Source organism: Xiphophorus maculatus, chromosome 13 (assembly GCF_002775205.1).
Source record: "Xiphophorus maculatus strain JP 163 A chromosome 13, X_maculatus-5.0-male, whole genome shotgun sequence".
In the NCBI taxonomy this organism is placed as follows: domain Eukaryota; kingdom Metazoa; phylum Chordata; class Actinopteri; order Cyprinodontiformes; family Poeciliidae; genus Xiphophorus; species Xiphophorus maculatus.
Genome location: NC_036455.1, coordinates 17774167 through 17797490, shown reverse-complemented (window position 1 = coordinate 17797490; position 23324 = coordinate 17774167). Strand labels below are relative to the sequence as shown.

Here is a 23324-nt window from a genome sequence, read left to right as displayed (position 1 = left end):
AAGATAAATACGAAGTTCAATTGAATAATAAAACACGAGGTAAACTTGTCCTTTTTTGAAAAGTTACGTGGTGCATTTGAAGCATGTTGATTTATTTATTGGACCGTTTATATATTTCTGCTTTCAGTTTTGATTGTGTGTTTCTTTACTCCATAAATCCTTTGAAGATTTTGTTTGATCCGGAGCTTTTTATTTAAAATGTACCCCTGAACCAACTATACTTGCATAAGAGCATGTAATTAATCAACAATGACTGTTATAAACATTTGTTGTTGTGATACTGTGCAAATACACATTAATGTAGATAAAAAATGCTATGATCTGTCTCAAGAGTGAAACAGATTATAGGCGAATCAGTGATGCAGAATGTGAAATGGCTGCTTTTCTTTGAAGGTCTGAGTTACCTGATACACGCTGGTGTCCTGAAATGTGAAGCACTGAAGCACATTGATTGATTACGGTTTGGATCGCTGAATCCAGAAAAACAAGAATGTGAATTCTGAATAACATTTTAAGTCGCAGCTCTAGAAGTAGACAAAAAAAAAAAAAAAAAAAAAAAAAGCACACAGCAGCCCAGCTTAGTATTTCCGAAAGCAAAAGAGAGGAAAGAGACACTTTGCAGAACAAAACACAATTTTAAAACCAGACACACGAAAATCAGAACAAAAACTCCTACCTCACCAGAAAACTTTTGAGAATAATGTAAATATTTTTAACTATTCATTTGAAAAAAAAAAAAAAAAAGTTTCTTTCCTGAGTGGGACAACTTGTGTAAATGGCTGCACAAGTTAGAAATTGTTCAGAATTTTTTCAACTGATATCTTCAGTTGAACCAGATATGCATTAAAAAGACGCACACACCTTTCTTTTTTCTCACTCTCCGAAGTTAAAGCAGACCAAACTTCTCTTGTTTTAGGTTAGAACTGCAAAAATTATTGCCATTTGCAAAATTGCCAGAAAACTTAGCGAGAGCGTTTGTTTGTGCTTTTGTTGTTGTTTTTTGTTTTTAATTTTCTTTGAATTCATAGGTTTGTTCATAGGAAAGGTTCGTGGTCAGCTGGCAAAGAAAGATAGAGTTAGGCTAGATCTGAGAACATGAACAACTGCAGAGCATGGTGGCGGCAGCATCATGCTTTGTGGATGTTTTGATGTTGGTGTTACTTGTGCATTAAGCAAATCGGATGAACTAATTGAAAAAAGAGGAGTTTTTCAAGCAGTTTCAAAGAGAAACATATGAGAAATTGCCACAAATGAAGTCACAGATACTATACAAACAATATTTTGTCTTTAAAATAATCATTTTCTTACGTGTTACATGTTAATGCTGTTTGAAATTGTCTATTTATTTATTTTTGAACAGTACACCTCACCAACCGCGGTTGCTGTTATCTCGTGTTTTCGTGCGTCAAGCTTTTATTTTGAAAGCGGGAGCCCAGAAGTCGTCCTGTTTCTGCCTCTGACGCTGTGACTGCATGTAAGCGCAAGCTTCGGAGGAGAAGCGCTGGAAAGGACGGACAGGTGGGCGGGGGAGGGGCGCGATGTATGGATGAGAGGCCGAAGGAGTGGACCGGGTCCGGGCATCGTTTGGAAACCAGTCGGAGTTGTAATTGATCCTCCGGAGCTGCCAGCGCCGCAGAGAGAGAGAGAGGGAGAGACAGAGTCCCAGATCTCCCATCGCTCCGTCCGGCCTGCCTGCCTGCCTCTGTTCCTGCCCATCCCTGGAATATTACCCCAGCATCATCATCATCATCATCCTCCCGGCCCGCCTGGCTGCCTGTAGTTCCCCCTCTTGGATGTCTCACTGAGACGGGACACCCGGATCCTTTCATCGTGAGAGTAAGTAGAGAGCAGCTCACGTTATTGCCAATGTCATCCACCATAAGGTCAGCTGGTCGCGTTCGTCGTGCCGCTGTGTGTGTGTGTGTGTGAGAGAGAGAGGACACATGATTTCCACATGAACAACGAGGATTTTCACCCATGACGCGACCTGCTGATGGAGGTGAAGCCACGCCCCTCAGACGGCATTCAAACAACATAGTTTCTGTGAGCCCTGCTGGCACTAACCACACCGACTGCAGAGGCAGCTTAAACTACATGACTCGTGTCATACTGTCATTTCTACCGACAACTTAATTTAGATTATTTTTGATAATAAATCCTGGTTTGGGTTGTTTTAACACCAACAGGGTTTGAAAAAGGCCAATGTCAGCAAGCTAGGGGTCCGTATTAACCAATCACAACAGCTAGGCTAACATTAGCATCCATACTCAAATATTTATGCATCATACATCTTACATCGCCGTTGTCGTAGCTTATAACTTAAAAAAAAAAGCTAATATCAGCTTGTTGTAATAAAACAAGCTGGTTGTTTTTAAGAAGTTTGTTGTTACTTCTGAAGTGATTGTACATTATAGGTCAGGGGTCCCCAACCTTTTTATTACAGCGGACCGGTCAAGACTTGGCAATTTTGCTGCGGCCCGGGGTGAGGGGGCCGTCAGATAATGCTTCTTCATGTTGGTGTTCCCGCTAAAGCCTTTTGGGGTTTAGTTTTGTTGTTTTTTTTTTTGCCCCGATTTTCCCTTTACGACACTCTTACAGCGTCCTGCAGTGTGTGCTGTGTTACGTGGTGGTGTGTTGAATATGGCCGATCTAAAATCTGGCATATTCAACATATTGTCTTGGCCCGATTATCTCAGCCTGTGGGGTTTTTACTGACTGGGAGCGAGAACGCAGCCTGTTGAATGTGACAGGTAGCCAATCAGAAAGCGCGGTGACGTAAGAACGGAGGGGAATCCCAAACAGTTGACATGGCAACTGAGAGTCCGGTCGACATCGGAGGTGATATGTGGAAATGTTTATTACTATATGTAAAGGTCCTTTTTATATATGTTTATTATATGTGGTTATGTTTATTCAGTTAAAAATGTTAACTACGAACAAACATAACTCACCTCCCAATCATAGTGCAGCAAATAGAGCGGCTGCTCCGCCATCTTTTATCAAACGCCTTTTCTTTTTACGTCTTTTATCGCTTTGTGGCTCGAGCCACAAACTATCACTGCTGCTTCTACATCGTCATTCCGTGTTTGATTATTCTAAATTCATGTTTGGTCTGTTGGGGGTTTTACTGGATTTTCTTCTGGGATGTTCGTGAGTGGAATCGGTTCTGTGGTGTGTTGTTCCTGCCGAACCAACCGAACCTGTTGGACTTTGATCGGTTCTGTGGTCACAGAGGTTTGGAAAATCGGCGGACAATCCTTAAATCCTGCTGTGTGAACCAGACTTAAGACTCACAAGCTTTACTCATCTCGTCTTGACCACTGCCATAACGCTCTCTGGCTCTGGTCTCTATGGTAACGTTTACATATCCCTTCAAAATAAGATACCGATGCGCCACAAAAACGAACATTTTACTTTCATGAAAATTTTAACTCACGATAACAACTAATAGGAGCCCTGAGCTTGTTTCTCTGCAACCAGACGGTCCATCTGGGAGTGAAGAGAGACAATGACACCAGAAGCCTTGCTTATGCACAGGGTGCCTGGTCTCATTGTCTCATTAACATCCGGTCACCATATCATGCAGAGTTTGGACTGTGGGAATCACCTACCGGGATAAATCCATTCTCCTGTCTCTTCTCTGGGCCTTTTCCCTTCATAAAGAAACTTTCCGTAGAATCTGATCTGTTTCTGACTCATTTTGCTGCTTGTGGCTCAATGTTGGCGCAAGACGTAACCGAGAGAATCCGACTAAAGGATTTTCAAAATAAAAGATCCTCCAGACTCAAATAATACATAAAACGGAAATATTTAATTATTTCTTGGGGTTGGGGACCACTGAACTAGAGGGCTAATGTCATTGTAAGTGTTTTGTATTTTATTAGCAAGCATTGTTTTTGGTACTTAGTTTTGTACTTGCATGGTGTGGGCTTAACCCCCCCAACAAATTTCAACAAATATAGAAATATAATTTTGAAAACACAACAGAGATGTTAAGCTGAGTCTACAGAGTGCTGCACGAGGAAAGCTGTACCTAAAACAGAGCTAAGCATTACAAAACACATGAACTCAACCTTTGTTTCTATTGTTCTACTGCACAAAATACCCCCCTTGCCCCCCCCCCCCCCCCCCCCCCCCCCCCCCCCCACGCTCAACGAGGTGTGCCAGAACCCATACACGTAAACAGATGCTTAAATTAGCCTCTGGTTTTGAAGCTTGCGGGCTTGATGTTTGATCTGTCACAGCAGTGATGTCACGATTTCAGCCCGCGGTGTGTTTACTTCTGCAGCCATGGTGATTCCTGCAGAACTCAGTCGGAGCTGCAAGGTCACTGAAACTGATATCCCTGTGGATGTGTGAGGCTTCCTGGGTGACTGCAAGGTCAGAGGTAGCTTCATTGCTATTTAAAATCCTTTAAATGTATCCTAGACTCATTTTCTGCAGCTGCATAGATTTAGTACACTGCAGAATCTTGCAGCTCACTTCATCCAATAATTGGCAAATTTAGAGGCTCACATTTTGACCAGTTCTTTATAAACTAGCTCAAGCTCAGTCGGATCGGACGGAGCATATTAGCGGAAATCAATTTTCATGTTCTGCCACAGATTCTCCATTGGATTTAGGTCATGGCCATCCTTTGATCTCAACCCCTGCATTGCATGTCTGCTCAGATTTCTAGCGTCGTTACCTTTCTGTTGCTCCTTCCCACAGTATGATGCATCTACCACCATGTTTCACCAAAGAAATGGTGTACAGAGGTTGCTATGCAGTTTTAGTTTTCCGGTTTTCCACCACAAAAGTTTTGCTTGTAGGCAAAAAAAAAAAAACCCAACAGTTTTTGGTCTCATCTGATCAGAGTGTAAGCTTATGTTGCTCAGTAGCCTGAGTGTCACTTGCCAGGGATGTGAACAACATGTCTAATTGTTGTGTTCCATTACATAAATAGATTAATAAAGTATTTTAGTTTTTTTTTGTGTGTTGAAATTTGAATAAAAATCCAGTTAAATCCGTTGGTGTGTTTGGTTATAACATGACAAAACGTGGGAAAGTCCACAGGGTATGAATATTTTTTCAAGGTGTTGGTCCTCCGGAACTCCCTCTGGCCGCCATGTTTGTTTCCCAACCGTTAAAAATCGATGTCTGCAGAGAGCTGCTGATGCGTCACGCTGGCAGGAGGTCTACTGCCGACTCAGCAGACTTCTTTAAATTAAAGACTCTGTCAAGTGAAAACAAGGATGAGTGTGGACTTTTGAGTTACATTAAATAGCTCTCTTAACGTCTCTGCTTGTGCTCGTCCCCTGGCAGAAATCTTCCCCTCTCGTCACCCTTGTCTCCGGCCTCTGAGGTGGAGCAGCTGACCCCCGTGGGGCTCCGGCTCCAGTGGCTCATGGCCCCTGCTCCTCCACAGCTCTGAGCCAAGCTGGCCTCCCCGGCAGCCGCGCCGCTGACCCCGGCCCCAGACCTGGATCCCGATCCGGACCCGGAGCCCGTCGAGCGTCTCGCTCACGAAGAGCAGTATGTGAGCGTGGGCGAGTGCAGCCCGCTTGACGCTGGTCCCGCGCCTCCTTCCTGCAGGGACGCTGAAACCATCACAGGTGAATTTAGTGACGCCTCGGCCATGAGGCTGACACGAGGTGAAAATGGGCTGTTTAAAGATTATCGTGTCAGCGCTGGAAGTGTCCCGATACAACGTTTCACTTTCAATACGATAACCGACATTATGTGTTGGGCGATACAATATTAACTCGAAACTGTAATGGTTTTAATCTGTTTTTTATGTATTGAACTTAATATAGAAGCTCAATCCACTGGTATTATTCTAAGCTCTCAAATTATATTCAGAAATACAACATTAATTTCCCTTTGGGATTAATAAAATATTTTTGAATTTGAGAGTTTAGAATAACACCGGTGAATTGAGCTGGTGTATTAAGTTCGCTGGGTTGTAGCGTTTCCAGTTGTGTCAGAGCTGATGTTTTACCATTTTAATATAAGTTGGTATGCGTTAAAAGTTTGTAATAACATGATACGGATTCTAACCAGTCACTAATAAGCCTGTCAAAATAAGTAATTAATCAACTGGTCATTTGATTAGATGCTAAGTTAAAATGAGCTCAGTAATTTCCTTTAATATTTCTTTGAAAGGTAATTTTGTTTACAGAGATGTCATGATACATTTTATGAATGGTTTTGATTGTAAGTGATTTTGATTATTGGATTCTGAGAGAGCGAAATTGCATTGTTATGCCATTATCAACATATCACTTCAAAATGGTCTCAAAACAGCAATATTAGTGTATCGCAATAATTATTGGGACAATATATTAGTTAGCATGACATGTTATATTATTATATCATAAGAGATTTACTGATTGTTTGATTTACTGAGAACATTCAGTTCTGTAATGATGGCTTTTATTTTTTTATGATGAGAAAAAGAAATTCAAAGCAATCTGGTTTGTGATTTTGGTGTCGCTCAGATGTCTGCAACAGCACCGACCTGCCAGAGTTCGAGATCATCAGCCTTCTGGAGGAGCAGCTGCCGGTCTACCGGCTGCGGGCCAACACCGTCTACGGCTACGACAACGATGACTGGCTCCACACGCCCCTGGTGGCGCCGGACGCCAGGCTCGACCTGACCACCGAGCAGATCGAAGAGACACTCAAATACTTCTGTAAGTCTCACTGAGCGTGTGCCGAGGTCATGCTGCATGGACGCAGTTTTACAGAGGTGGGCTGATGACACAATATCCTTGAACGGGAGAAATGATGTAAATAGTAGAACTGGGCGTAGAGCGTCTGTCGGGATTGTGGAAAATTACAATTTTTAAACTCAAGACAAAGCCCTTCTTTCTGGCAGCTCCCAGTAAAGATGACAACGATTGTACTTGCAGCTGATACAGATGCTAAAGAAAAGACAGCTAAATAAGAGGCTGTCTTATTGTATCGTTTATCATTTATTGTGATAAATTCCTTTACTTTTGATGAATTTCTTTGGATCTTTCCAGATCACAATAAAATCCAACTAGTGTTCTTTAAAAAGTCCCCAAACTGTCAGGTGATGATTTTACTATTTTCTGCACTGTTTTTTCAATGAATGCATCAATAAATACCAATTAATTCAGAAATACAGTTACAGGTGCAGTTTAGTAATAAAAATCATACTTCTTGATGTGACTCGTGTCCTAGAGAAGTGCAGTACAAATGGGAATGTTTTTCAGGAGCAGAATTTGTGTTTGTGGGACTGTTATTGCTGTGGCACCCAGTCACAGCCATTCAGTTACCTAACAAATATGTAAGAAACAGTTCTTATTGTCACTTTTGTCAATGTAACTGCTATTTTATTACACTATTTAGACTTTAAAATAAACGTTTTACAGTTTCTTCTTTGGGATGTTGAGACTTATAAAAAACTTAGGAAAACGAACAAACAAAAAACAGTTTTCAATATAACCGAAAGAAAATGACTGCAAATCATTTTAGTGTCATTCTGTAGTGGAGATTCAAATTTAATACCATTCAAAAAAATAAAAAAAAATCTTTATAACTTTATGTTTACTGCAGGTTGCAGACCTCTGATCTGTACCAATACCAGCATCGTCCAATGACCATCTCTATCTACAGTTTTATAAAATATGCCACTTCATTTAAACTGAAAAAGAAGAACATCTAGGAAATAAACAAAAATAATGTTGAAATATATATAAATAAAAAATACACTTGTTTCTTTAAAAATTCTGATGTTGAAGCAACACCGCTAAAAATCTGGATCTCTGTTCTCCCCCTGTTACAGAGCATCTATGACTTCTAACAGGGAATGTTTCCAGGAACAATCTTTACGTTTAACGGAATGTAAAACAGACAGTAATGTGGCACAGATTTCCAATATGTAGTGGTATCTGTTTCCAGCAGCTGCCTGAGGGCCTGAACCAATTCAGTATGACCCCTTCATCAAGAGAGATTTCTCCTGACACATTCTGAGAATATTTAATGTCGTTTTGAACTCCCTAATAATTATTAGCATTTGTTTTCCTTCATGGAAAAGAAACCAAGTTTTGAAATCAGAAGTGAGCATGTAGCTGCTCCTCTGCCTCTAACTGTCATGTTTGACAGTTACTAAGGACTTAAATACAGAGAAAAAACCCCAAAAACTATGGCTGAGCAGATTACTTTAATAAAATAAGATGAACTTGCAGGGGAAACCGCAAGTAGTGAACAGAAGAAATCAGTTACCAAAAATGAAAAACGGGGAGTTAAATACTGAAGGAGGGAGACAGACGACTAATAAGCACAGAGAGAGCTGAAGTAAAGTAAGAAGTAAGACAACGTTCACACAGCAGGCAAATGTGACCCAAATCCCTTTTTTTTGCCCATATATGACTTATAAACCAAGTTTTCACGAGTCTGAACGGCCTAATTCCTAATTCACCCTCCAAAAAAAATCCAGTTTTTGCCACTTCTGTTTGTGGGAGTAAATTGAATATGCATCTGGGCGTCTGCAGTCATGACGTATTTTATCCGACATTCATGTTGCTGATGTGAGACGCGTCGTAATTCTTCACCGGAAAAGCCAAATGGTGAATCCGGACTTAAACAATGGCTGAAAGTTATGATTATGAAAGAAGTCTGTGTCACTGAAGTGCATCACATTATAATCCCACCACTCTTAGCTCTGAGTACGCATCCAAACGACTCCGTAGAAGTCAATGCTCTACTAAAGGCCACTGCCTTTAGTTGTACTTTCTTTTTATTAGCTTCCTTTGTTTTGTTGTAATCTTGTGACGACATGTCGGCTCTCGTTGCTGAATAATTTTAAAATCCATCATTAACATCCATCCATCCACTATTACTTCCAAAGCCTTTGCGCTGCTGTGTGACATCTACGTTCTTCTTCTGCTCAAAGAAGTCTCATTGCGGTTGGGTTCAATTCATAGTACGAACGACCACGCGACAAAAAAAAATCGGATTTCAGCAGAGAAAAATCGAATTGGAGCATTAAGGCGTGTTGTGTAACCTAACATCTAAAAACCAAGAGGGAAAATGCCTGACAGGAATCTTAAGATAGATCAATTCAAACGTACAAGAAACAAAACATAGAAATAAACTAAGAAACTAAACAAGAAGGAATTCACATACAGTACATGGCAACACCTTTTCAACTACAATGAAGACAGAGAAATGAACTGAATATGACTAGGCCTATACAACATAAGCAAAACAACAAGAGAATGAGCAAAACACAAACACCTGTAGATCCACTTTCCTGTCTGACTACTTTCAAACAAAGGCCACTGGACCCAATAAAACCTTTAAAAACAATCATCTAATCACCACAGCACAGCCTAACTCTGTGTGACCCCAGTAGACTGTATTCTGCCATCTCTCCGCCTCCCTCACGTTCGCTCTCACGCATGTGGGCGGAGGTTAATCGGGTTTCTGAAACCACAGCCGCTTCCGAGCACTGGGGCTGAGAGAGACGTAGAAAGTGTATGGGATTTGGACCCTCAGTTGTCACGGCACCATCGATCACCGCGAAACAAATGGAAGACTTGGATAGCAAGAACCGGCTAGAGGGACTAGCTAGGGATGAATGTGGAATGAAGGGCTGGTACTGTAAGGAGGAAAAGGAAGGTAAAGTGTATTTTTATAATAATATTCCCAGTTTTGTGTGTGAATTTTACTTGCAAGAGTAAAACGGATCTTATGGTTTATGACATCCAGATCCATCGAAAGTCTATTGTGACCCTTGGTTTTCTTAAGGTCATTGGCTCATTTAAGCAAAACTACTCATGGAATTAGGGGATATGGATTTGAAATATTATCATGATATTTTGCTGTACTGTTGTGATTGCGATAACAGTGATGATAAAAAATATTTCTTACGTTTTTGTTTAGGTAATTGTATGGCCGTGACTGTGTGCCACGGCAATTCCAGCCCCACAAACACAAATACTGCTCTTGAAAAACATTCCCATTCGTAGTGCGCTTCTTTAGGACACGAGTCACAATAAATCTAAATTCTTATTGTGAAAGGAAATTTATCGCGATAAATGATAAACGATACGATAAATGCCCACCCCTATAAGGAATTCATTTAAAACCTTGTATCCTATTTTTAATTTCTTTAAAAAAATTTTTTTGTAACTTTCTAGACCTGCTTTAATGAACTAGATTTAATACTGACGGTATTACAGAGGCTTACCACAATGCATTCAATATCTCTGTTCAGCATGTTATTGATCTCGGCTCTGGAGTCGATAAGATGAGAGACGCCCCCAGGGCAGCGCAGCCAGCAGTGTGCACCATGGAAAACAGCTCCCTCCACTTTAGCTTTGATTCCTGTCCATAAAACAGCTGATGGAGCTGCTGTAGCCTATAGATGACGCATCAGTCACAGCCTTCGTGCGTTTGTGCGTTACGTAAAGCAGGCTGCGTATGAGCAACCTGTCACATAGCCTGGCTTACTGTAGGCGGTCAGAGGAGATGTTCCTGAAGTTAGCAGATTGTTTCATTTTCTTTCTCCTTCTTCCTGCTCCTTTTCATCCGGTTGCGTTCGCGGTTATTTTCACACTGTTTTGTGTCTCCACAGTGATGTGCGCAGACAGAGTGGGCCAAATGACAAAGACCTACAATGATATCGATGCTGTCACACGTCTGTTGGAGGAGGTAATGCAGCAGATTTTTTCCTTCTTCTCGGTTGAGTCATAGTTGCACTGATAGTTAAGGTTAGAGCTGCAGGCTGTATTAAAATAACTTTGTTTCTCAAAAAGGAAGAGTAAATTTCTGCCAAAAAACTCTGAAATTCTTACATTAATCTAAAGAAATGTACTAGAAGGAAACTTGAACATTTCTGATTTTAAAAAGTAGAAAAATTTTGACCTTTGAAACTCTGAAATTGCTTTGTTTTTTCTAAAAACAAAGAAACTGGTGTTTTTTGGCAGAAATTTACTCCTTTTTTATCCACAATGTCCGTAATATGTTGTAATAGGACATTAAATCTGGTTATTCTTTTCCTATTTCAGATTGGTTTGGATTGCCACAATTGTTTCTTTTTGGTCAATAATAATGATTTTTCAAAATTCTGAAATTTATGCTTCTTTTCTTTAGCATTTCGGTATGTTTCTGAAGCATAGAAATGTTTTACGCCTTTATATATGTTGTAAAATACCATTGTTTAATTGTTTAAACAGATGAATGGCACATTAACTGATCTGGAAATTGTATCTAAGGATATTTCCATTTTCCATTTTACTTTCCCATGATGCCACACAAATGTTGTGGAGTAAGCTATAAAAACCTTCAAATCCTTGACATTATGAACTTGATTTTTCAAAATTGCTCAAAAGCATCACAGTCTTACCTACATTATCGATATTTCCCAATTTGTTGGAAGGAAAAAAAAACTTTTCATAAACCTGAAAAGTTTATGAAGGAACATATTTAGCCTGATATCATTTCAGACAGTGAGAAATATGTGTTTGTCTTTTCATTCTGTGAATTGACATATTTTAGGGATCCATTGATATGAAAATCTGGGCCAACATTAATATTTCCTTTGTGACCGATAACCGATATTTACCGATGTTATGTATATTTCCCTTTCAACACCTAGAAAAAAACTGACTTCTCCACTGCTTTTCTTCCTCAGTGAAACTCCCCATAATCCTTTGCTGCATCACTATCACTGTCACATGACCAAACAAATACAATACGACCAACCTCCTCTATTACTCTTCAGAAACAAACAGCAACAATATGGAAATAAATATTGATCGCTAATATCGGCCCAGTTTTTTTTTTTTTTTCGGACCAATACCGATATGTTAAAAAATTACTAACATCGGCCGATACCCGATCTTAGCGCAGACGTATCGTGTATCGCTTATATACTTAATGACTTAAACTATGAAATCCTTTACCCTCCATCTAACAGAAAGAGAGAGACCTGGAACTGGCTGCAAAGATCGGCCAGTCTCTTCTCAAGAAGAACCGGACTCTGACTGAACAGAATGACTACCTGGAGGAGCAAGTGGGGCAGATCACTGAGGAGGTCCTGTATTAAAAACTCACTCTGGTCTTTATCAGCTGTAATGGGGTTGAGCCAAGCGGTCCGAAGAACATTTTCCCTCCTCCAGGTGGCCCAGCTTCACCATGAGCTCAACCTGAAGGACGAGCTGCTTCAGTTTTACACCAACGCAGTGGAGGAGTGTGAGGACGAGTCCGCCGCTTCCCCCACGTCAGCATCAACGATTTGCTTTCCCTTTTTAACTGCAGTAGGAATTTAGACCCTATTTATTGTAAAGATGAACAACTAAGAATGAAGGATGATTAAGGAGGGATGAGTGGGATATGGAAGAGTTCTAAAGGGGAACAAATGTAAAGAGAAGAATTGCAGATGATGAAAAAGGTCTTTAGGGGATGAGTGGGATGAAGAAGGATTGTCAAAAGGGATGAATGAAGGTTGGAATGAAGGATGACAGAAGGAGGGATGAGTGTGATAAAGAAGTGTCTGTAAAGAGGAACAAATATAAAGAGAAGAATACAGACAGTGAAACAAGTTTTCAGGAGGATGAGTGGGAAAAGAAGGGTTTTAAAGAGGTATAAGTAGAAAGAGAAGGAGAAACGAGGGATATTGCCTATGAATTAATCAGTCTACTTGTTTCGTTCTCCAAAAGGGGCAAGAAGAGTAAAGCAGAAACAGCTTCGGGAGTCTTTCTTAGTGACACGCTCCAGAGGAAACTCAAAGAGCTGGAAGAGGAGAACTTGTCACTCCGCTCAGAGGTGCAGCATACGGCCCACTAGTTGCACAACGTCCATGCAACATATGCTACTAAACCTTTCTCTGGTCACTGATTCTGCGCAGGCCAGCCATCTTAAGTCAGAGACGGAGACGTATGAAGAAAAGGAGCAGCAGCTTGTCAGTGACTGTGTCAAAGAGCTCCGTAAGTTTTGTGTCTCCTCCCCGTAACACTTTCACGTTACTGCCGCTCTGCAACTCTGTGCACAAATCTTTCTCTCTAACAACGTATCCTACCAGGGCTGTCCAGTCTGCAGATCTCTGCTATCGCCGAGGAGTTGGCTCGGAAAACCGAGGATGCCTCCCGTCAGCAGGAGGAGATCACGCACCTCCTCTCTCAGATAGTGGATCTCCAAAAGAAGGCTAAATCTGTGAGCAGACATGTTTCAAGTTTAAAACTACTTTTCTAAATACTGTACTCCTGTGGAGCCAAGTCAACGCTGTAACTGTTCGTGCAGCTGGCTGTTGAAAATGAGGAGCTATCTCAGCACCTAGTGGCAGCAAAGGACGCTCAGAGGCAGCTTACAGCAGAGGTAACTTTCAGGTTTTTGCAGTCATAATTTAGTTATTGTAGAGAGCTTGCAAAAATTGATTGTGAGAACTGCAACCAACAGCTGCAGGAGCTGCAGGAGAAATACTCGGAGTGTATCGAGATGCTGCATGAAGCCCAGGAGGAGCTTAAGAACCTGAGGAACAGGAACTACCCTGCAGGAACTCCCCGACGCTACCACCCGCTGGGACTCTACCCAATGGTGAGGGGCATCGTTTGCAGATTGGCGGACGACCGGAGAATCTGTCGCTTAAAGAGTCTCCGTCTTTCAGGATTCTCTGGCGGCGGAGATCGAAGGAACGATGAGGAAGGAGTTGAGTCTGGACGATCCTGAGTGTGAAGAGCAGAAGTACGTATGATTTGGGCTCTCCCCGCTATGATCTCTCTGCCCTCTGCTGGTAGCGATCAGGCCCAATAACTGGGTGTGGTGATTGACTCAGACCTGAATCTTCAGAGACGTATAAAGACAGTTACAAAGTTGGCCTTCTATCACCTGAAGAACATTTCTAGGCTTAAAAGACCTAGAAATGCCCCTGCAATATCTAGAGAAACTCATCCATGCGTTTATCTTTAGTTTACTGCAATAGTGCCTTCATGGGTGCCTTCAGAATGCCACTGCTTGTGTTCTCACTAAAATCAGGAAGATGGAGCACATCACCCAGTTCTAAAGTCCTTACACTGACTCCTGGGAGCTCAGACAATAGACTTTAAAATATTTCTTTTGGTTTATGAATTACTGAACGACTCGGCGTCAAAATATTTATATGTTGTTGTTGTACCAACCTCCAAGAGTACTCAGGTCTTCTGGATCTGGTCTGCTCTGCATCCTTAGTACCAGAACCAAACATAGAGAATCAGCATTCAGCTTCTATACACCACAAATCTGGAACAAACGTCCAGATAACTGCAAAGATGCCAAAACACTGAGTTCCCTAAAAATCCCTTCTTGCTTTGTGTTGCCTTTGATTCCTAGTAACTGGAACATTGATCAATATAGTTGATGTGTATTTGCTTGATGATTTTGATAATAACATTATGTTTATTGCTTACTGTATTAGATTTCTATATGGTAAAGCACTTTGAACCTCATTGTTGCTAAAATGTTCTATACAAATAAACTCGACTTGCTTTTGTTGTCATGTGAAGGCTTCAGCATACAGAGCGAGACTCTTGTGTGTGCAGGATCCACCGGAAGCGAGTGTTTGAGACGGTGAAGAGTGTGAACCAAACCGTTCGCCAGCGCTCGCTCACTCCGACCAACTCCAACATCCCAGGCTCCAACCAATCACTGTCCACTCGGACGTCGCCCCAGTCCAGCGGCCTCTCCACGCCTCACTCCGCCATGTTTGGCGGGGACATCGTCGGAGACGGTGTCGCCTATGACAACCGGACCCAGACCATTCTCATGGAGACAGCATGCAATCAGGACAAGTGAGTGGTAGCCAGAAGATGCTGAGGCTAAACTGGTGTCCTTGTGTTCCTGAGTGGTTTCGTCTCTTTCAGCAGCTTAGAGTGCAGAGAGAAGAAGGCGAGCGGGGCAGAGGACCTGCGCCTGGCCCTGCGCCGCCTGTCTCTGCGCCGACAAAACAACCTGAGCGAGAGACGCTTCTTCGAAGAGGAGAGAGAGCGCCGACGGGGCAGAGTGCACGGAACCCTCGACCACGACAACGTGCTGACCCCTTCCGACAGCATTATGTCGCTTGGAAACCTGAACCTGTGGGCCTCCCGGGGGCCGTACCTCCCCGACAAGCTGCAGATCGTCAAGCCGCTCGAAGGTGAGAGGGGAAGCGAGCGCGGAAGCAGCTGCACGGCGGGCAGGAGCTGTGAAGCCGAGCGCCACCGGGGCGTCGGAACCAAGAAAGGGAGCAAGTGGGGCTGGGGGACGGACACGGAAAGGAGGTGCGAGGGTCGGCATGGGCGAATGCTCGAGGGGGAAAGGGTGTGGGGCTGGGCCAGGAGGACTATAGCAGGGGTGGAGCGGGAGAGAGGAAGAAGGTGGGCAAGGGATAGAGCCGGCGGCAGGAAGAGGAGGAGTGCAAAGGAGAAGAAGGAGAGGCCTATGCCGCTGATGCTCTTCAACTCCTTCTGGTCTCTGATGCATCACCACAAATATGGCAGCTACTATAAAGAGCCGCAGCCCAGAGGGTGGCTGTAGACACACACACACGCACACACACCTTCACACACCACTAAATAGTTTGAAAAAGTGATGTGGTCACTTTTTCAAACTGGTCTGTTGTGATTTAATGTTCATTAACTATTTTGACCTGTAAAGAAAACTAACCAAACATAGAAAGTGCACACAGATCCGTAACCTTTCCATTAAAAATGATTTTATCCTTCAGCTGTTTTTACTCAACTGCTGATGTTTCATTGTTTTACTGTAAAGAAGCTCACAGCAGCGTTTTAGACCGTAGCGCTGCCTGCAGGAGGTCTGTGCTGCCCTCTGCTGGTAGAAAGAAGTCATTGAACTTAAAAGTGTGGCAACACCCTTAAACCCCGCTCGTTTTGAACTTAAAGCATGTTTTATGGTTTAATATTATTGACCACTGTTTTGCATATGCATACTGGACACATACAGCAGTAGTTAGAAGTTTATATACACTCTTTATCGGCATTAATGGTATATTTAAGACTTTTTTTCCAAGGTGTAATAATTATACCACAGATAGTTTTAATAAATGATCCTTCTTTTTCACAAAGCCCAAATCCAAGTTCCACCTATTTGAAAGAAAACAGCTTAGAATGATTTAGAAACGTTTATCTTAGTAATTCAGTGATTTCCTCTGGTTTTGTTGTTTCTTTCATGTCTCCATGTTCGCTCTGTCATTTCTACTCTTGCCTTTTGTTTGTGATTTTGTTAATAAACTTATTGTCTCAGGCTACTTTTCGCTTCCATTTCACTTCATTTTCATGATTTGTCTGCTTTTTATTTTGTTTGTTTGCCATCTTTCTGTTTGCAAATGTCGTTTTCACTTTCTCCTAAGATCTTACTATTATTACAAATACATAAACAGTAATACGATCAGATAATTACATTTAAAAACATTATGGGCTATATTTTTACTATTTAATTAGATACTGTCTAATATCTTACCACGGAGTATTATTAGCAACACTAAGGAAATAAAAATAATAAAATTACGAGAATAAGGTCATATTACAAGAATAAACTTAGAAGAGAATAAAGTTATAATATAACTTTAATATTAAGTTATATTATTTCGACATAGAAATAATATGAGAATAAAGTAATAATATTATTTTCATCCCATTATTTACTCTCGTGATATTATGACAGAAATATTTTATTAGAATAAATTCTCATACTATGACTTTATTCACATAATTTTATGTTTTTATTTTCTATTATTTCTTTGTATGACCCTAATACTCTGTATTGTTTGCATTGTGTTAAATACCAGGCAGCACATAACACTCCAAATGCCAGAAGTTATGATAGAAGACTTTTATGATAGTTTACAAAAAACAATTAAAGTTCGTTGACTGATGACCTTCTTGTCTTATAGTATCACTGTCACTGCAGTGATATTATATTTGTTTTGGAGGACGGAAGTATTCCTCCATCTGATTGTGTTTGTAAGGTTTTGCGGTTTTCTTCGTGTCTGTCCTCCAGGTTCGGCCATCTTGCATCAGTGGCAGCAGCTAGCTCAGCCTCACCTCGGTGTGATCCTGGACGCCAGGCCCGGCGTCGTGCCGAAGGGCTACAGGCCCCTTGAGCTGGAGCTGGAACAGGTGTGTGTGTGTGTGTGTGTGTGTGTGTGTGTGTGCGTGTGTGTGTGTGTGTGTGTGTGCGTGTGTGTGTGTGTGATTTACTTTGGAGGTAGTTATAAACTGGTAGGTGAAAATAGTCTATCAGTTTGTAACTGATAGACTTTTTTCTACCTGGTTTACAAAAACTGGTTGTATTTTCTTGTCCCTACGTTTGTATGTGGAAGACAAGGAAGTCATCCCATAATATTTTTGTTATATTGTTGGTTAAAATATATATATATTTTTTTTAAAAAGAAAGAAAGAAAGTCAGGAAAGGATCATTATTCCACCCCAAATAACCAAAGACCACAGTGAATTGATTGAAGGGTTTCTAGATTATACACTACAGACACTATAGCCTTTGGATGTTTTCTCTTTTTTCATGTTACAGCCACAAGATTCTCTGTGTATTTATTCTAATGTCATGTAATAACCCAAAAATAAAACCCAGGTTTTCCAAACTGCGGTTTGGGGGCCATTTGCGGCCCCTGGTCTGATTTTGTGCGGCCCACAGCCTCAACACGCTGCAGGTTCTGATTTGACCCGGGTCCTCCTCTGTTACATCAGGTGTACCCATGGGGCGGTTTCGAGGAGGATGAGCCAGGAGAGCAGTACTTCCAGAATCTGCCCACCTCCTCCTCCTCCTCTACGGCCTCGCCGGCTGTGCCTGCCGTCTCCAGCACGGGGGACACCAACCTCAGGCAGCCCCCTTGCAGCCTTGGCCCGCCGTCTCCGCCTTCCCCGTCCCCATCTCCGCATCTTAGCAACACCGATGCGCTGGGTGAGGATGACCGGAGCATTCGTGGGAATGAAAGAGAGAAAAACGTACAAATTCTCAAATAGGACATTTCAGGACTAACCTTTTGTCAGATGTGTTGATATTTTCAGAGGCTCTCATGGAAGAGTGGACAAAATAGCAAAAGTAACAATTCCACCGTAAAATATCAGTTCATATTTATTTCAATGTCGCGATAAAACACACTTCTTATTAAAAAAATATTCAGAACCACAAACAATGATACTATAAACTGCCTATTCCTAACTCAGAGCATTCAGTCATTAGATGAGTGAATCTTCATTAGTGCAGAGCGTTTGCATAGCGTAGCTTGGGGATTAATCTAAGAGAAGTCAAACTGACTTCATTTACATTTCATGGCAGAGATGAGATACGTATGAGGGATATAATGTTTTGGAATATAAATTTTGACATTTCCCCCCCCCCCAAAAAAAAGATGGCTGGCAACATGGTTTAGTTGGCCACTGCATTGTGTTTGCCAAATTGTTGAATGGATAGAAATGTAATACAAGAGTGACTTACTTAGAAAAACAGACATTCTATTGAATGTAAGCTATATTTGTAGAAGTGTTATGGTCGTTTAACAATAAGAACAAACTGTGAAATTAGTGCAGGAGTTTTAGACGGCGTGTCTAGTCATATATTGCCTATAAAAGCGAGAGTTCTGTCCATGTTTTGGTTCTCCTACCATGTGGAATCACGCCGCAAACTGAATGTTGACATAATCCTTTAACACAAGCTAGTGCCACTTGTGCTAAAGATGAATTTCTAAACTGTGTTTTCTGCAACTTTCAGCTGCATACTATCCAGGAAAAAGCATGGCCCACACCAGCTCCACTTACACCTTCACAACGTGTCGGATCCTCCATCCAACGGACGAACAGACGCGCGTCACACCAAGGTAAGAGACGTCCGATGTCAACGTCACAGTGGATAATAAAGTTATGATCAAAATTATTCACACCGCTGGCAGATTTAGGTTTTAAGTCATTTTCATTCAACCAAAAAGTTTGTTTCTGATAGAAAATGGGATACGCATCTCTCCAAAGATAACACAGAATGAGAGCAAATTAATTTTACTTTTTTTACTTAAAAGAAAAATATTTATTTCTATCTCATTAATCAATGGAGCAATTTTTATTGGGAATAACACAAACTCTTGCTATAATTCAATCTGTAGAGACTCACACAGAGAAAAAGCAGCAGTTAGAAAGCTTTATTGACCCGAAGTTCTTTGGCGCTCGGACACCGGCAGAAGACGTGGGTGCTGAGAATCGCCGTGAGCTTGGATGATCGGCTCAGGGCGAAGCTCAGGGTAGTCTTCCCCCGGAAGACACTGGTGGTGGAGTGGAGCCTGGAGAGGAAGGAGCCTGGAGGGAGTCTGGAAGATGCCAGGGAGGATGAGGGTGGAGACGGGGAGGAGGTGGGTCGAAGCGTGGCTGAAGCAGGTGGATCCGTGGTTGTTTGGCCTTTTGAAGGAGCTCTTGCGTGACGATTGGCTGGAGCAGAGCGACAATCTGGTGCTGGTTGGCTGAGGCGTGGTAATTATGACGCCGGTAGGCTGAAGAGACTCTCACAGCTTGAATTTACGCCTATGGGCTACATTTGCTGAGCATTTACCAACTGTAAATGTCTTGTGTCTAAGCAGTATTTCAAAATAGCTTCTATTTTTATAAACAATTAATTCGGTGCTGAGAGATGAGCATTTTAAGTCAATCTTGCTCCACATGTTATTGCTTACATTGTAGCTGACTTTAGCACTGATGCTAATTTTTAGCATCAGAACGCTGGGTTCCAACCGACGGGCACACTTTGCAGGCCCTGTTTAAATTTCTTCAGAAATGTTCTAGTTTGCACATAAAACTGCCAGGGGTATGAATAATTTCAAACTTAACCACAGCTTTCCTGTTCTGCTAGAACGACCGTAATGTTCTAATAAAGACCCAGAATGGCTCCCTTGTCTTGTTCAAATGATGTATTTTATTTACTGAACTGACAGGTTAAATGCAGTTTAAGCACATTCCCCTGCCAATGTCTGCTTCCTGTTATCAATAACCAACATTTAGTTGCTCAATAATGCATGTGAATGCTTACTGTTTGCTGTAAGCACTGGCTCTTAACTGCCAGTGAAGTCGCTGATTTTTTATTTTTTTTGGTGTTAAGTCGGTCTGTTGCTGTCGTTCCTGCTAGTCTAAACCCCGTCTCCACGTCGTCCTCCTGTGTGATGAGCAGCAGCCTGTGGGGAACGCCCGCCGCCACGCCCTGCACGCCGCGCAGGCTCAGCCTCAGGCCCTCTGAATCATCCACCAACCTCAGGCAAGGCTGAAACCGTTTCAAATTAAACTGCGTCTTCTCTCAGAAAAGTGTGACAATGGTCTACTTGAAAAAATATTGTGGCAACAAAGTTCAAGTGAATATGATTGGATAGATATTAAGAACTTCTACTTTAAGTAAAAACTATTGATTTAATTATATTTGTGTGGCGCGATTCCTGGTGCAGAAATGTGTGGTAAAATATGTTTAGTCATTTTGATTTGATAGTATTTGTGCTGAAATAAGTAAAATGCAAATAATAAATAATTACAATTTTATATAATCAATTTGAGAAACCAAACTACACAGTTATTTTTTTTATGAATAGGCTGCCAGTATTTATTTTATAAATATTAAATTTACTAAGTTACACCTTTTCGCCCCACATTCTAAAATGGCAGAGCAACACAAAGTTGTATGTAAATATAAAGTGGAAAGAAAGCCATACCGGCTTTTGACTTTTAATCATGGTACGCGTTTGGATTTACTCCCACTTTACTCTGATACCCGTCAGTAAAATCCAGTGTAAGCAATTGCTCCAGAACTCACCTGAAATTCAGCAGTAATCCAGCTTTTGAGAGCAGAAGTTTGTTAGAGAACAAATCCATAAAAACAAGAAAATAGTATTTTCTTCTTGCCTGAAATGCACTTACACAACATTCCTTTAGTGATCTCCTGGATGCATCTGCAGCTGAATAAAATACGTGTAGCATCAGCATGTGAAAAGCTCAAACCTTTCTACTCGACTTGACATCAACACAGTTTACAGTACAGTGTACAGCTAATTTGATATATACTGTATATTTACCAATTAATAATTTACAGGCAAAAAGTCTTCAATAGAATTTTTTTTATAGAATTTGAATCAAGTGAAGCTAAACCAATGAATTTACAGACAAATCTGGTCATTTAGTCTTAAATCTAAAACGTTTATTCTATCTTTTGTATAGTTTTTTCATAATTACTACTCTGAGTGTTTTGTTCTTTTGGCAAATGGCCTTTTTTTTGAGTGTGTATGCCTTCGGTAACGATTAATTGATTACTAAATTAACCGACGATTATTTCAACAATTGAAGCCTGTCTGTACAAATGGGATTTTAGGTTTCAAAATAATAAATGGATCAAAGAAATGTAAAAACATTTTCTTTCCACTTTGTGTGACTATAACAAAATATCTCAATAAAATTCATTTAGGTTTGTGGTTGTACCAACATAAACAGATGCAAGGTTTTTCAAAGTATTTCACATTAATCTGTTTTGATTTAATAATTTTTTGTTTAAAATAAAGAATAAAAAAGAAAAGAAAGGAGGACAGAAAGTTCAATATTTCTTGGTCGTGGTTTGATTCTTGTCCGTGTAGAGATGGAACGCGCACCACCAGCACTTCCCTGGGGCTAGTGCGCCTCCTGCAGGAGAGGGGGATCTCAGCGGCGATGTACCACCAGAGCCAGGGCACGGGAGGAGTTCTGTTCAGCACCTCCATCGCCCCCAACAGGGCATCCAACACCGAACACCTACGACCCGCCACCCCTCCAAACTCCCCGACGAGGCCCGGCGCCTCGGCCGCCACGACCTCTGAAGGCTTCGACTTCAAGAGCCCGTCGTACGACAACTTCCTGGCGTCCAAGCCGGCGCGCTCCATCCTGAAGGAGGTGACGGGGACGAGAGGCCGGCAGAGAGCAAGGGACTGCGAGAGCCAAACGGACGTCAGCGTGGCCGTCTACAACCTCAACCTGTTGGACAAGGTGAAGCGGCTGGGCGTGGCCGGAGGCAGGGCAGCGAGCCCCAGCCCCCTGCTGGGGCCTCTGGGGGGACTGCGCAGGTCTGGGTCCCCCTTTGGGCCGGATGGAATGAGAAGGAACAGGAGTTACCCGGCCATGGTTGGCGCCAGCATGGCCATGAAGACCCCGGGGCCCCAGGAATAGTCTGCACTGTTGCTGAGTAGGGAGGACAGGAGCCGGACCGGCTGCTGAGCGGTCGCCTGCAGGGTTCCAACTGTAAACTACAAAAATCTCCACTGCAGTTCTACTTGAATTTTATCCCTAGCGCTAATTTAACAGCCGGCTGATGCCTGAAATAAAGGGAATTCATTTAAAGAAATAAAAGTCTAGTTAATACATACATTTCAACCATTCAATGTAAAAGCAGTTTTACTTTTGTGTTCCTGAATTTAAAAAAAAAAAATCTCTTTAATGACCTGCATGATATCAAATTTGATTTATGATTCTATTCCAGGAATCATCTGGAACGTTTTGTCATTTGTTTTTTCTCTATACAGTATTTGGCTCGCTCAGATTCTTGATGTGGGGTTTCTGGTCAGAGGTTGCGGCCTGTAAATTTCTTGCTTTCAGCAGGAAATAGTTAATTTGCTTCCAGTCTTCTTAGTTAGCATCTTTTCGACCTGACAGAAGTCTAGACAGTTATTCCTTCAGGTTTTAACTATGTCCACAGCATCAGAAAACTGCAGGGTTTATAGGTTTCATTAGCTTGAGCGCTAAAGGCTTGAAATTTAACCTAGCTTTCCAAAAAATTTGGTAAGTTATTTTAGTTAATTCATGGTTAACTAAAATGGAGGACTTAAACTTTCAGACAGAGCCAGGTTGGTTTAGATAGCTTGCTTCCCTTAATAATTGAAAAAAGCTATAAGTAGCTTTTTGTATTTAATTTGGTTTAAATCAACATTTGTTGGATGATATGAATACCTAAAGTAGAACAACTGCAGAAAACTTGAAGGAAGCAAGCAATTTTCACAATAAAAGACTGTGGGTGTCCAGAGTCCATCATCACAACAGCATGTTGAGTTTATCCAGATTCACTTATTCACTGCAAAGCTAATGAGGTGTCCAAAACAAAACTGTCCTTGATTTTTACCATGTCTTACTTGTCAATCAGCTGGTTTATTTGGACGGATGTGTTTAGGTTTGTTGTTTTGTGTTTAACACGTGGGATCAATGTTACACACCACGTACCATGTGGCTCTTCTGTGTACATAACTAAACACTTTTCTGTAAATAGTCTATGTTAAATCAAATCAAAATCAAATCAAATTTTATTTGTATAGCACATTTCAGCAGCAAGGCATTTCAACGTTCTTT

The 23324-nt window shown here is 41.5% G+C and overlaps 1 protein-coding gene across 2 annotated transcripts; it reads left to right on the top strand.

The window, feature by feature from the left end:
• Positions 1-5423: 5423 nt before the first annotated feature.
• On the top strand, positions 5424-23324 carry LOC102235768 (trafficking kinesin-binding protein 1-like). 2 transcript variants are annotated; one of them, XM_014473755.2, is made up of 18 exons: positions 5424-5594; positions 6480-6674; positions 10589-10665; positions 11933-12049; positions 12135-12235; positions 12675-12780; positions 12863-12941; positions 13037-13167; positions 13255-13329; positions 13411-13548; positions 13619-13695; positions 14529-14777; positions 14850-15121; positions 16984-17102; positions 17688-17901; positions 18712-18817; positions 20107-20232; positions 21590-23324. In XM_014473755.2, the coding sequence occupies exons 3-18, from the start codon at positions 10591-10593 to the stop codon at positions 22152-22154; spliced, it is 2550 nt and encodes an 849-aa protein (XP_014329241.1). In that variant the 5' UTR covers positions 5424-5594; positions 6480-6674; positions 10589-10590; the 3' UTR covers positions 22155-23324. The 2 variants fall into 2 exon arrangements, with proteins under 2 accessions (XP_014329241.1, XP_023201160.1); XM_023345392.1 differs by lacking the exon at positions 5424-5594 and having other exon boundaries at positions 6591-6674; positions 14853-15121.

Excerpts from the sequence above, each read along its gene's own strand:
- LOC102235768 (XM_014473755.2), top strand. The coding sequence starts at position 10,591 with ATGTGCGCAGACAGAGTGGGCCAAATGACAAAGACCTACAATGATATC. Across the intron at positions 10,666-11,932 it reads TCACACGTCTGTTGGAGGAG|AAAGAGAGAGACCTGGAACT; the intron begins GTAATGCAGCAG and ends TCCATCTAACAG. Across the intron at positions 17,902-18,711 it reads TAGCAACACCGATGCGCTGG|CTGCATACTATCCAGGAAAA; the intron begins GTGAGGATGACC and ends TGCAACTTTCAG.